This window comes from Urtica dioica, chromosome 3 (assembly GCF_054948205.1).
Source record: "Urtica dioica subsp. dioica isolate 48M chromosome 3, U.dioica_male_clone48M_v1_H2, whole genome shotgun sequence".
Taxonomy (NCBI): domain Eukaryota; kingdom Viridiplantae; phylum Streptophyta; class Magnoliopsida; order Rosales; family Urticaceae; genus Urtica; species Urtica dioica.
Window position 1 is genome coordinate 3,645,124 of NC_142758.1, and position 14,293 is coordinate 3,659,416.

Consider the following 14,293-nt stretch of genomic DNA (forward strand, 5'->3'; position numbering starts at 1 on the left):
AAGACGGGTACAAAAAATAAATAATAATAATAAATAGAACCCGTACAAATTAATGTTTATTTAATTTTCGGTTAACATATATGGGGGACATGTGTGGATAGTGGATAAACAAACTGGGCAGATCGAGTGGCTTCAAGCTTTCTCTGGAAACCACACACAAACAATAAACAAAATCGAGGTACAGATAGAGATAGAGATACAGCCATGTCCCCAGTATCAAACACCCATGGCCATCATCACAATCGCAACACTCCCTAGCTCCTCTCTCGCCGCTAACTTCAGACCCAAAGCCATGGCTACCCCCAAAGTGGTCCCGGCGGTGATCGTCGGCGCCGGAAGAGTCGGAAGAGCGCTGCAGGACCTCGGCGGCGGCTCCGATTATCTCGTCCGGCGAGGCGATCCCGTGCCCCTCGATTTCCGAGGTCCGATCCTCGTCTGTACCAGGAACGACGATCTCGACGCCGTTCTTGACGCTACTCCCAAATCCAGATGGACCGGTGAGTTTCTTGAGCAAGAACACTTTGCAATTCGTTATGAACCTGGATATTATTATTAGGTTGACAATCGAGCAGACTTGGTGTTCTTCCAGAACGGGATGCTTGAGCCGTGGCTGGAAAGCAAAGGCCTCGGAAACGCCGATCAAGTGCTGGCCTATTTTGCCGTATCCAAACTCGGCGAGCCTCCTATCGATGGAAAGACCGACACAAACCCCGAAGGACTCACCGCCGCTTATGGCAAATGGGGGACCGCCGTATCACAGAGACTACACGTCGGTGGTCTTTCTTGCAAGGTCGGAAAATTTCATTTCGTCTGCCTTAATAACACTCCATATATGCTTGATGAAATTTCTTTTTACGGTTCGTTAGGTTCTGGGAAAGGAAGAGTTTCAGAAGCAGATGTTGGAGAAATTGATTTGGATATCGGCGTTTATGCTCGTGGGAGCTCGTCACCCCGGAGCTACCGTGGGAGCCGTGGAGAAAGATTACCGCTCTGAGGTAAGCTTTTTTTTCCGGTTCGGTATTTCATTCACTTTAGTGCTGGATAGTATCATCGTATTCTGTAAATTTGTGAATAAAACTTGGCAAGAACCAAGATAGCAAATTACTAAACCAGTGCTCGGGTATTGTCAAGAATACAACCTGTTCCAGACAGAATCAGAAATGGTGGTATTAGGGATTACACAGCAACCAGTCCCTAATCGAACCAGACAAGGAAAAATCATTGAAGATAGAATTTTTCCTTACGATCGAAATACGAAATGGAGAAAAATCACACGGTTATATGGTTTGGTGACACTGCAAAGTTCGGAATATCCGAAATAGAGTTCGGTTTGATTATGTAAATTGGGCAAGAAAGAGAATTGTTGACCGAAAGATCGCTTATTTTTTTGTCGTAAACTCTTCCATTTCAGGTTTCTGGCCTCATCGCTGAACTTGCTTCTGCAGCGGCGTCGGAGAAAAATTTAGAATTTGAAACAGCAATGGAAGAGAGGTTATGTGCTTACTCAAGAGCCGTTGCTCATTTCCCTACAGCGGTTAAAGAGGTATAAGCTTTGCATCCAAAACTCACTCAAATGCTGTTTCGTTTGCATTTGGATTTACTTCTCATAGTGGAGTTTATTTTTTCCTTTCAGTTCAAATGGAGGAATGGTTGGTTCTATTCAATTACTGAGAAGGCAATTGCTGAAGGAAAACCTGATCCGTGTCCTCTTCATACAGCTTGGCTTAAAGAATTAAAAGTTATCTAGAATTTTTATTCATTTATTTAACATTTGAAAATCAATGGAGGGGGAAAATTTGCATTTATTGATCTGAATATGGTTATTGATTAATACCATTAGTTGTGACTTATGTCTTGTCACCAATCGCATATCATATGAAAAGAACATTACTTTAGCTAATTCCCGTCTCATTCTTTTTTATACCATCGAGCTATAAATCGCATATCATATGAAAAGAACATTACTTTAGCTAATTCCCGTCTTATTGAAGAAAGAAAACACTGTGGTTAGATTATATAAATCCTTAATGTTGGAGTCAAATGATATAGGATCGATACCATTACCATTACAACTAATGTGAGTTATGATTATTGAAAGTGTTGGATTCTTCTGTTAACGCCATTATCTATTCAGACGGATTAAAAAAAACTTCAGTCAGTGTGAAGTATGTTTTATTTGTGTTGCCAAAATCCAAGAAAAGTAAAATAGCATGTGTTTTAGTTTTAACTTTACTAACTCTATGAAGTGTCATTGATTATTTTGGAATTACTTTTGCGCTTAAAAAATGTTTGACAAGCCAAACAAACAAGTTTCAACCCGCTACCACTCACAAGCTCCTCGAATTACAAGCGATGCGGGCGGACTTATGGACTCTCTCATTGTTAGTTTCACTTTCAATTAATCCATGAATATCGTTGTTCACAAACCTCATGCTCTTGCGGATACTTTTTACAAGCCTTGTCTTGGCTCGTCTCTACGAGTCTTTTTTTCTATATTTGCTAGTACTTGATCTGCACGTGGTATTACAAATTTCATTCTTGTGTGTGGTAATACAAATTTCATTGTGGCTCACTGCTCATGGTACCTTTCAATGTGAAGAGAGTTTCTCCAAATAGGATTTACAACGCAATTAATTAGAATGCGGTTAGCTATTGAGACACTTTGTTTGGTAGTCAGTTAATTTTCTCTCTACTCGTAGTGAGGTTTAGGGTTTTGTCATCTAGTTTTGGGCCAAGTTTGAAGGGTGTGCGAGCCTCACTTTTTCTACATGGTAGAGTTTTCTAATTATGTTGTGAGTGATCTGGTTGGATAGGTAAACACTTAAGTGATTTCATACAGGTAACACGAGAGGTCGTGAGCTCTATTTAGAGCGAGGGGTAGGTTAAAGGTTGTTTATGGATTTTGGAGATTCAGAGGTAGACTCTGATGAGGACATTGTGAAAACGACATCCTTTTTTCCAAGAAATTCGGTTCTTGTTGTAAGTTGTCTTGTTGGATAGGGAACACAAGATGTTGTGAGCTCTGTTTGCTTTTTTTCCAAGAAATTCGGTTCTTGTTGTGAGTTGTCTTGGTTGGATAGGGAAACACGAGATGTTGTGAGCTCTATTTTGGGTGAGGGTCTGTGTTTTGGAGGTTGGATAGTGGAATGTGATGAGGCCATCATAGTAACGACATTCGTTTTTTTTAAGGAATTTGGTTCTTGCTGAGAGACTGGTGGAGATGGTTAGAGAATAGTACGACAACTTGTGGTCGGCAAGATCGATTAATAGGCTAGTAGATATCAAAATATTGGTTGAATTTTTTACGGGGGTGTAGAAGTGTAGGAGACCCTAGTGGGTTAAGGAAATCAATCATGGAATTCTTCAATTCTCTTTTTACGAGAGAGATGCTAAGGAGAAGATCTTAGCTGGTAAGACCCTGGACAATAAAAAAAAATATTGAATGTTGTTGAATATGTGGCCATCTAATTTGACTACAAAAGAAATTGAGTTTGGACCAATTCCATTATGCATCACACTAAAAGGGTTACCATCTGGATATCTTAACCTAGCAAGTGAAAATGAATTGGCATGTATAAGGAGTTTTTGGTTTATTCGATGGCATTGTTTTAAGTTATGTTTCAGAGAAATCACCAACTCGTTAACCATAGTTAGATGGGTTCTTTCTGGATAGAGGCTCGTTATAGCTATTATGGATCCAAAGCAAATTGAGAACTTGCAAAGGACGTGCTTCAAATGTGGTTTTCAAATGTCATGAGATAGAAGAATGTACGTTCAAGGTGTAGGCTCGAGCCAAGGCGAATAATTTTTCAGAGGCGGTGATGGATGGAGGATGAATACGAGAAGATTCCAACTTCATATCTTGTTTCACTAGGATGTGGGCATTTTCCTATAGTGACTATGTCTTTAAAGAGCTCGAGGTACACTTGATCAAGGGAGGTGGGATTCATGATTCTCGGGTTACTGAAAGTCTATTGCGTGACAAGGAGGTTTCAAGGGACCACTTGATTTGGCTCGTACAAGGTTACATGATTATTTTTGGACGAAATAAGTTAGCGCCGCTTCCATCTCGTCGGCCATAACTGCTGACAAAGAAGAGGGAGGACGTTTGGTTGCATACAACCCCGAGGGTATTTAGTAAGGGGCAGTGACAAACAGCTCGAAATTCGTAAAATGATGGAAAAAGTTATGAGAAAGAAGTGGGAAGTAAAAACGGGGCATGGGTGCAGTAGCAAAAAGCCTTACAAGGATAAAGGATTAGAGATATCTTTTTGGACATGATTTGAAAACGAAAAACAACTCTAATTACTGAGATAGGATTAATTAAAAAAATGTATAAATTATAGGATTCCCTTTTAGAATTCGATAATGAAGGAATTCATGATGGTGTTTCTTGGTTCAAGTTGGAGAGGAGCTTAAATTAGTTCTCAAGGAGGGATCTCACAAGGACGGTTGAAGTGGAGGACAACATGAGAAATGGTGAAAGTAAAGAAGGCATACCAAAGGCTCGGGAATGGGGATGTTCACATGTTGACGAGAAACTTTGGGAGGTCCAAATTGCTACAAGACGGAAAAGCCGAGTAATCTTCAAGCCACCAACCCCCTAATCTTCTATTGGAATTGTCGAGGTCTCAACTAAGACTCGGCGCGAGTTGTTCTTCAGGGAATCATGAGAGAAAGAAATCTTGATATTGTGCTTATTGAAACAAAGATAAGTAGGATGCATATGGATCGGTGTGGTTATTGAGGTGTCGTTTCTTGAATATGATAGATTTGGCTAGCATGATTTGTCTTTGTTGGAGGAATCTTTGAAATTTTTCTAAAAGTCTAATGTGGATTATTGCCAAATATGATTGAGACTTTTCAGGTTGTACCTTATCGTCAAGAGCGATAATCTTTTTTAGATTTGGTGCTTTTGATCAATCTGAAGATTAGGACCCGATGGGTGTTGATGGGAGATTTTAATCAAATTGCTACCAAAGATAAGAAGTCGGGATGAGCCCTGGTGTCTTGGAGAAGGTGTGGAATTGTTTGAAATTTCGTGTCTGAAACTCTAAATCTAGAGGGAGATATATATGGGAGCTTTGTGGGGGAATTTCGCTTGGGCTCATGGCAGTAAGGACGAGATTATTTAGTAAGAGGCTTGATAGAACTACTGCTAGTCCGAAGTGGGTTTGCAAAAATTTAGCAAAGCTGGGGTTTGAGTGTTTCCATGGTTGGAATCAGATCATTCGTCGATTCCCTTGATTTATTTGTTCTAGAGACAGGAGGGAGGAGGCATTTCCGATTTATTCTATGAGGTGTGGGTGAATGAATCGGGGTCTCAAGAGGTAGTTAGAATTGTGTGACGCTCTATCGTGGGAGGATGGGAAGAGTTCCTTTTTTTTTTTTTTTTGCCGAACACAAAGTTGGTGGTGATGAGACATCAAGTTTGACAAGGGAATGATAGGATGATGGTACAAACTCGGATAAAGGAACGTGAAAAAGACATGTTTGAAGTATAAAATTCTCAATTTTTTAATGGGGAATATCCGAAAAGATGTTGAGCTTCAAGGTGAGATTTTCGAAGCAATAGATGAGTGAAAGAACGAGCATGTAAGCAAAAAAGTGTCGCTCTATGAAGGAGATGGGTGCACTCATTTTACTTTTATATGTCCAGGGCTATCCGAAGAACATAAATTTTATTGAGACCTGGGAGGACACTTGAATAGACTGAAGCTAATTGGAAGATATTTGGAATATAGTCGCAAACCCCAGTGATCTCTTCTAATCTTCTAATCCAAAATATGAGCTCGAAGGTCTCATTTCCCCAGTTGACAGACAAGTTGCTTGTGTCTTGCCATTTAAAGCGGTTATAACTCACATTTTTAACGAAGCAAGAGAAGTGGTGGATATGTTGAACAATGAAAGCAATAGAAGTGCATAATAGTCTACGTACGCAAACATCATGTGATAAAAGAGCTCTTGTTTATAGACTTGTTTATTAAGAAACTAATTAACAAGGTAAAAGAACAAATCGCAATGCTCACTCATTTTTTTTGTATAAAATGCCAATCGTCCTAAAGTTCCTTTATCCGAGTTTGTACCCTCATCCAATAAACGCTATCATTTTCCGCAACTGATCATAAGGTTTATACTGTTGTCTAAATCAATATTAAGGGTTTAAGTTTCTCAACTCACCTGGATTACGGTCCAGATTCAAAGCTCATACAAATTTTAAAACATAGTGAAAGAAGAAAAATTGAACTTCATAAAGCAGTTTAACATAAAACAGAAGTCGATTTCACCAAAAAAAAATTAAACTTAGGGAGAAGCAGAGCTAAATCCCAGGATGACAAATATCTATAAGCATCAATCTCACAAAACAGCTTCCTACAAAATCTTGCAGCATTTGAGCGATAAAAACATTCTAAAAGATACGGTGTGGCCTGCCCATGGTTGTCTTCAGGTATAAGCACTTGACCTTCAAAAACAAGAAATTGTAATCGTTTAACACAAATTAATTAGAGCTCCCATAATGAAATGAATATTAGAATCTAAATCTGTATTAATTATAAGAGGTTTCATGTTAGCAAGCTTCCGATTACGCAAAAACACTTAAACATATAGAACAAACCACTACTGAGAGGATAATGAACTTACATTTTGCCAGTTTTTCTTCAACAGAGAAACGAGGAAGTTAACACTCATTTGCACGTTTTGGAAGATCTGCTTCTCTTCCATGGAGAGATTTCCAACAGCAACTCCCATGCAAAGAACCTTCTTGAGCTGAAACTTAACCATCGCCTTGGTCTCGTTCACCTTAGCCTCCAAAGACTCTTGGTGAGAGACAAGGGTCGGAAACTTACCTAATTTCACAAACAAAATTACCATAAAAGTGAGTTCATGCATTTCTCCTTTGAAGTATATACATTGCACAGTGCACACTTCAGCTATAATATAATTTCCTATAACAACCGAATCTCAGTTGACAAGGTTATCAAATAGTTAGCAAACTAATTTTGAATGAAACTACACTCGTTTCCAATGCTTACAATTACATATGCACGATACGTATACAACAAAGCAGTCAATTACATTTTTAACAAATAAATAAGCAGACAAAATCCACAATAAGTACATGAGATTGAGCAATTCATTAAAATAAGCGCGTTCATCCAATACTATGCAAGTAAACTCTTAATCTAAAATGTACTGAATGGTCAATGAAAATAATAAACAAAAAAATACTATTAGATTTCAAAAATGAAAATAACTAGAGACTAACCAGCCTTGTTGAGACCCGGGCCCAGAAGACGAGGGATCTGCTTGATCACAGCCTCAGAGGCCAAGAAAGCATGGTACTTCTTGGCGAGCTTCTTCACAAGCTTCTTGTTTTTGTTCAGCTTTTTCAATGCCTCGACATCCATATAGTCGAGTCCCATTTTCTCGGCCTAGAAACCGAAATCACTCAGAAAACCGCAAAAATAGAAGACTTAGGAACATAATAAACGATAAAAAAAAATACCTGATCAACATGCTGAGCATCTCCGAGCATGCAAACCTTCATCTTGGGACGAGGAATGTGAGGCAATTTGACGGAGCCACTGAAACGCTTGTCCTTTTGGGGATCGTAGTTCTTCAGACCAATCTGAAGTTCGATCGTTTCGGTGAAGTTACGGTTCTTCTCCTTCGACTCCGCAACGGCGGTACTGATAGCCTCTCTTACACCATCACTCGAAAGCTTACTGCAACAATGGCAACAACGGAATAAGAATCAGGTGATACACACTCAGACAGTCGTAGCTGGGATTGGAAAACCAGGACGGCGAAATACCTCATCTTGGAAATCGCTCGCTCAACCCTAGAAGTTGCGGCAATGAGAGACCAACTGAGAGGATGAAACAATTAGGTCAAAATGCTTTCATATAAATGCCTCATCTGCATTAGGTTTATGTATTGGGCTTCATTTTCTTGGGTTGGGATACAAAGGCCCAAACTAACTTAAGTCTCGGAAGACTATCCACGTAAAATTAGAAAATTACTCACCTTCTTTTATGATTTATAATCAAACACTTAATAGTTCAATTTAAAGTTTAAACCTAATATATAGATATTTATTAAAAAAAATAAAAATAAAAAATAATAATTTACCGCTGGATTTTGGAATTTTTGGTTGTGTTTGGTAGTTAACTCAAAAAATTTTTGTTTTCTATTTTCTAATTTTTGTAGTTGTACTGAAAAATTATTTTGCAGTTGTTTTCAAAAAGCTGTTTGGTACAGTTTTCATTTTTGTTTTTGAGAAAGTGAAAAAACTGAAAAAAAAAAAAAAAAGTGTTTAGTATAGTTTTCATTTTTGTTTTTGAAAGAATGAAAAGAGAAGATGAGGAGAATGATAAGAGAAGAGAAGAGAAGAAAAAAATTTCCAAAAACACATTTTATTTGTTTTCAGTTTTCTTTACTTTTTTACAAAACAACTTCAAAATTTTTTGAAATTTTTTTTCCGAAAAAGTAAAACAAACACATTTTCACTTTTTGTTTTCAATTTTTTCAACTCAAAAAGTGAAAAACAGTTTTTGGAATGAAAACCAAACACAACCTTAGTATTTAGTCCCTTATTTTGCGCGCTAAAGGAAATGGACCTCAGCATTATCAATAATATAGAGGTGATTTCTTTTTTAAAACTCTTATTATATTTCAAAATGCCTACTTTTAGGAATATTTTCACAAATTGTTTTTCATATTTAGTCAAATCTAAATTTTTTGGATACCGTTACCTTGTAACAAATTTTATTTGGCCCAAAACAAAAATTATTAATATATTTATAACAATCATACTATATCTATAAGGTGTGTTAATTTATTGCTTTATTTAGGGGAACTACGAAGTGTATTTTTGGAATTTTATGCTCGTCTAATTATTTTGATATTGTAGTAACTATTTTGGTCTAATAATAATTTTATATCACCTTCAAAGTAGAAGAATTTGTTTAATTCCACCAATATCAAATATAGTTAAAAAAAATATTTTTATTTCAAAACAACCAAAACAAAAAAAGTTAGTTCCACTATTTTTACTTTAATTACTTTTTGACAAGTTTTTTTTCTCACTTATTCCGAACGAATAAATATTATCTTTATATAAGGGAGAGCTCATAAACCATACACTATAACTCACTTAAAAATATAGTAAAATGTTATTAAAATTATAGTAAAATGTTGTCTTTCAAAAAGAATAATTTTGATTTCAAAACAACAACAACAAAAAATAGTTTAATAATTTTTTATGAAAAGAGCTTCATCGGGTACCATAATGAGGCGACACAATAATAAACGTCAATTCACCGAAGCTACATTAAGGTATCGTCGATACTCGAGATGACTTTAATTGCTTTTTGACAAGTTTTGTTTCTCACTTATTCCAAACAAAGAATTGATATTTTTATATAAGGGAGAGCTCGTAAACCATACACTATAGCTCACTTAAAATTATAGTAAAATGTTATTAAAATTATTGTAAGATGTTATGGCCTAGGAATTGAATCACATGTAGTAAACTGTTATTCGGTTGTTAGATTTTGTTGAGGTGAGAATTCGCCTCAAACATTCTCGCTCTTTCAAAATAGAAAGATCGATTTCAATATAACTTAATGAGCCTCAAGCTTCTAAGATGAGATGTATTACGCTTTGATATGTTATTGATAATTAAAATAAATGAAAATGAGCTGAGAATGATGGCTCTAAGCCTTTTAATATGAAGATATTAATTATGCGCATATGAAAAAGTGATCTTGATCTCCGAAGGTTTATTGACATATGAAATTTATTGACAAAAAAGTCAATAAATCTTGGAATTTCTTGAAATCCCAGATTGTTTGAAGATTTATCGACATCAAAGGAAAAAAATCAGATTTAAAAACTAAACGAATCACCTCGAAATCGTATCTTCATAAAACACTTTTTCGATAATTTAATTCAATAATTATAGCTTTGATTTTCGAAGAACGCGTCGGTGATAATCCATTTAGCTCCTTCTACTTCTTTGCTTGTAGGTGACAATAGTTGGAAACATATTTTCGCTAGGTTAAGAAGGACTTCTATATCCACGAAACGTAGTGCGGTGTACAAGGGCTCAAATACCTTACACACTCTTTCAACGTGTAGCCAAAACGCCATGTCAGGTACTTTCTATTCAACAAATTTTCCGGTCGGAGTGGAACAAAATGTAGATGTCTCCCACTAATAAGAAGTGAACATTTTCCTCAACCATCTTTTATCGTCCCTTAAGCTTGTAAGGGCTAAGTAGTTGGTGGTGAACCTTGTCAGACCCGGGCGAACAATCTCGCCTTTACCTTCCTCTCTAATCTTCGACAAAACTATCATGTGCTTGTAGATGAATTTGGTGATTCCGCTAGCATCCTTCACGACCCGCAAAATAGCAACCCTATTTCCAACATCTTCCAACATCAAATCCATGCAATTAGTGGCACGCGTTGTCCAATTCAAAGTAAACTTCTTCATCAACTTCTGATCGCCCTTTTTATAGGTCGAGCCGTTGTATGTGACCACTTGGATCACTTTGTGCTTGCGGACATCGTTCATCACCTCACACGAGATTTTGTAAATGTAATCCCAATTCTTTATCTTGTCAAATGCGGAATTCAAGAAAATAGTCTTACCAGTTGAATAGACCATGACGTTGATGATGCTCAATCCAGTTGGTCCCATCTAACCGTCAGACATGATGGTGCACCTAAACTCTTGCCATATTGGTCGTTGACTATCAGCATACGCCTTTATATCCATAACCTCTTCTTTAAGGTATGTATTATGAATCTCGTACGGCAAAGGTAAAAGGACACCACGACCTACAAACAAACTAACATGATCAAAAAGTAGTTAATAGATTACATGACCATATCATGAAATGAATCCAATTTATCTTACCCATTTATGTCGATGTTGAAAATTATAGTACCTTAATAAGCATATTAGTTGCAGAATTAATTAATTACACTAACAACAGCTAATTAATTTTATGGTTATCTAACAAGATCTAGATTTACTTATTAATTATTCAGGAAAGCAATATCAAGCAACCAACAAGCATAGTTTAAAGATTCAGAGAGACTCACATAATTTGGCTCAGCTACAGAATCTTCAAGCTTTCACTGCTCCCTCTTCAGTCTTATAAAGACTATCTCCTAGGTTTAGTTCCTCAACGATCTGAACTCGACAATGATGACACCGTAGTCTTCCGAGACGTAATCTCCGAGGCGAACAAGAAAGATGAGTGTGCACAATCTTTATCTCACTACGATATAGAACGAGGTGTTTAGATGGCACCATGTTTATGGGATTGGAATCATGGAGTTCCAAGAGGGGAGAAAGGAAGAGAATTTTTGTCCAACACCAAGTGTAATGAGCGAAATTTTGCTCATGCAATTGTCTCATTTTTGCTTTCTCTTAGACCCCTATTCATAGTGGTAGAAAAGAGATACTCTAGGAAGATCCTAGAGATATTTTATTCTCTTTTATTCTTTCATATTTTGTAGTTAAACATGAACCATTGGATCTTGACTACAAATCTTACTTTTTCTCTCATCCATCAGATCATAATCTAGGATATTTATTTCCTTATTTTTCTCCTATATTTAAGGTATCTAGATATTTGAGAATAATGAAGACAATATCTTATTTCCTTATTTAGTGGAGAGAATATCTCTACCATTATTATTCTCTCTCTTATTTAATTAGTGTTGATGTCGATTTCGGGATCATCAACAATCACAAATAAATATACGATATATTTGTTTTATTTATTAATAGGTCTCAGAAGACTTCGTATAAGAAACAAAGATTAAATCTCGATTTAATTCAAAAGAAATATCGATACGAAATATAAAAGAAATGAGCTTTATTAATAATGATCATTTACAAGGGGCAAAGTGCCAAGCTCAAGAAGGCGAACTCAACAAAAGACTGAGAGAATTTGAATAAAAGTGGGAGACAGAGTAAAAGCTTGTGTGCGAAAATGAATACAACAATTATTATTTATACGCGAAGAAATGATCGTCTCATGGACACGTGTTGATCAGCTCATCCTCGTCACGTCACAGACTGGTCAAGTCTTAGATCCGATCTTCTTGGTGAGATTGCAGATTGACCATGACTTCGTTACTTGGCGAGGTTAGCATGGGCAAACTGGATCACTTCTCTGTAAACCGGACTTGGGTCTTTCCTCCTCGAGCCGGATTGGATCATTCATTGGGCTTTTGGTCGAACCGAAGCCCAATAAATAAATAATAAAAAAAATTATTTTTTTACACCCCACAACTAGTTACCTGATTTGTTTTCCACAAATCTAGTAGAGAATATCGGGTATTATCTACCTTAAGTAGGCGCCGATTATTGGTACTGGGCCTAGGAATTTTGAATTTTACAGTGTCCAAAAGGCCCCACTTAAAATTCAATTAATTATTTACTTGATCCAACAATAAATAATTAATTCCACAATAAATATTTAATTCGGCAACTAGACAAATTTCCGAATGAATGCTGCTAAACAATTTACAGCTGTAAAATTGTAATAATGATATTCATTATTACTCGAAAGTTCTTATCTGCATTTATTAGAGCCAAATCGGAGACTATGGACCTAGTATTAGAAGCTTAACAAATCTGATAAAAAGATTATCCTTTCTCTTTTCCACATCGATTTGTCTAATCTTGGTCAGACTCCACCTTGCAAGCCAAGACTGAATTCTCTTTGGTACTAAAATTATGTTTACTCATCGTGACAAGTATCCATTGATATAGTTAGTTCGTGATCAAGACCCTCCAAGTTCAACCCGTGTCGAGAAAAGTCAATTATTCTGTTATACTTTTCTTGAAACTTATAAGCCCTAAGCTTTGTTGCTTCCCCAGCGAAAGATTCTTCCAAACGTTCATACTTCGGAAGTGCGCGCAATCTATAGGTTATGGAATCAACCCTTAGGTGAGAGAAAATTTTCCTTCTTTCAGGAAGGCTGGATTCCATATCTGTAAATCACTTCTTACTCAAACCATGTTCCGAAACTCCCAAGACATAAGCTGTGATTAGCATGATAGTGGCCTTTTAGCGAATGAGTTAAAGAGCGCGGTAACATGATCCAGTGTACATGATCACTTCAGGATTTAGATCAAGTCTCACTGTGACCATCATAGCGACCTCGGTTTGTGTGTCGTAACGGTATTTAAACGACACATGTACAACCAAAGTCTTTCCGGGTTGTGCACTTACCACAAGTGTAGAATGCTCCCACTAAGTTATCAACTACCCAAACATGAATCAATCATTGACCAGTTTTAGTTCACCGCCCAAGCTCAGATGCCGAGCATGTGACTTAGTTTGATACGAAGACTATGAGTTGATGAATATTTGATAAATCTTAATGTATAAGAAATAACGCTTTCGATTTGAATAAATTATACATGACAAAACTTTATTTTATTAATAATTTCAACGAGCATTTACATAAGCATCTTCTTGTGGGCAATTCCTAACAGTCGCTTCATGCATCATGTTTTGGAAATGATGACACTTCACTTTGTTTTTCGACATACTCTCATGGATAAAGAAACAACTCACAATTTTTCCTAAATGCTTCTTAAGTGTAGTGTTTTGTCACCGAAGGAAATGTTGTTTGTTGTGCACTCTCTGATCGAGAAAGGGATGGCGTGGCTATTCCCATCGTCCTTTCCAACGCAAGTTGTGATGCGGAACCTCTACCAGGACCGGACCTCCAGTTTTCACAGTGACATCTTGTCGACTTCTCTTCATTGTCTTGTATAGTTCACGCTCCATCTCAACATCAAAGTCTCTGTCTCCATCAGCTGGACCAACATTCAAACATATCTCTCTCCGAGTTTTCTCCTCCATAGTTTGTTTATTTTTCTTCTTCGTTTCAGCCTGAAGTAGCATCAATCTCATCTTTTCTCTCACTTTTGGAGGACATTTTTCACACCGCTTCACATTCCTCTCCGGATCGTTTCTGTTAAGATTAATGACTAATAGAATAGCATGTAATAAATATTTATTGGTTGAATTTAATAAATAAATATTCATCATTACTTGACTAGAAGTAATATTTATTGTATGATTTACGAACATTCATCAAACCCTTAACTCTCTGCAGTAACTGGGATTATATCTCTACATCTAATGTAAGAAATATAAGTTTCAGGTGGAGCGCTAAAACTAGTCAGTGATCAATCTATGTCTGCGTACTAGATTTGATATCACATATGCGGTTCGCTAGTGGTTAAGTTTTCA

The 14,293-nt window shown here is 36.7% G+C and overlaps 2 protein-coding genes across 3 annotated transcripts; one reads left to right on the forward strand and one right to left on the reverse strand.

The window, feature by feature from the left end:
* The first annotated feature begins 88 nt into the window (after positions 1-88).
* On the forward strand, positions 89-1,900 carry LOC149402105 (nuclear protein). 2 transcript variants are annotated; one of them, XM_089608176.1, is made up of 5 exons: positions 89-497; positions 573-790; positions 867-995; positions 1,412-1,543; positions 1,634-1,900. In XM_089608176.1, exons 1-5 carry the CDS (start codon positions 227-229, stop codon positions 1,745-1,747), a joined length of 864 nt encoding a protein of 287 aa, XP_089464302.1. In that variant the 5' UTR covers positions 89-226; the 3' UTR covers positions 1,748-1,900. The 2 variants fall into 2 exon arrangements, with proteins under 2 accessions (XP_089464302.1, XP_089464303.1); XM_089608177.1 differs by having other exon boundaries at positions 373-497; positions 590-790.
* Positions 1,901-6,227: 4,327 nt separating this feature from the next.
* On the reverse strand, positions 6,228-7,951 carry LOC149402106 (large ribosomal subunit protein uL1). Its single transcript, XM_089609205.1, has 5 exons — positions 7,817-7,951; positions 7,508-7,727; positions 7,268-7,433; positions 6,643-6,848; positions 6,228-6,463 (listed from the first exon to the last, which is right to left on the reverse strand). The coding sequence occupies exons 1-5, from the start codon at positions 7,819-7,821 to the stop codon at positions 6,410-6,412; spliced, it is 651 nt and encodes a 216-aa protein (XP_089465331.1). The 5' UTR covers positions 7,822-7,951; the 3' UTR covers positions 6,228-6,409.
* Between the last annotated feature and the right edge of the window lie 6,342 nt (positions 7,952-14,293).

Bases quoted from the DNA above. Each gene is read 5' to 3' on its own strand.
- LOC149402106 (XM_089609205.1), bottom strand. The intron at 7,434-7,507 runs GTATTTTTTTTT...TTCGGTTTCTAG, and splicing joins ATGCTCAGCATGTTGATCAG to GCCGAGAAAATGGGACTCGA. The intron at 6,464-6,642 runs GTAAGTTCATTA...TTGTTTTTGAAG, and splicing joins TGAAGAAAAACTGGCAAAAT to GTCAAGTGCTTATACCTGAA.
- LOC149402105 (XM_089608176.1), top strand. From the start codon at position 227: ATGGCCATCATCACAATCGCAACACTCCCTAGCTCCTCTCTCGCCGCT. The intron at 791-866 runs GTCGGAAAATTT...ACGGTTCGTTAG, and splicing joins TCGGTGGTCTTTCTTGCAAG to GTTCTGGGAAAGGAAGAGTT. The intron at 996-1,411 runs GTAAGCTTTTTT...CTTCCATTTCAG, and splicing joins AGAAAGATTACCGCTCTGAG to GTTTCTGGCCTCATCGCTGA.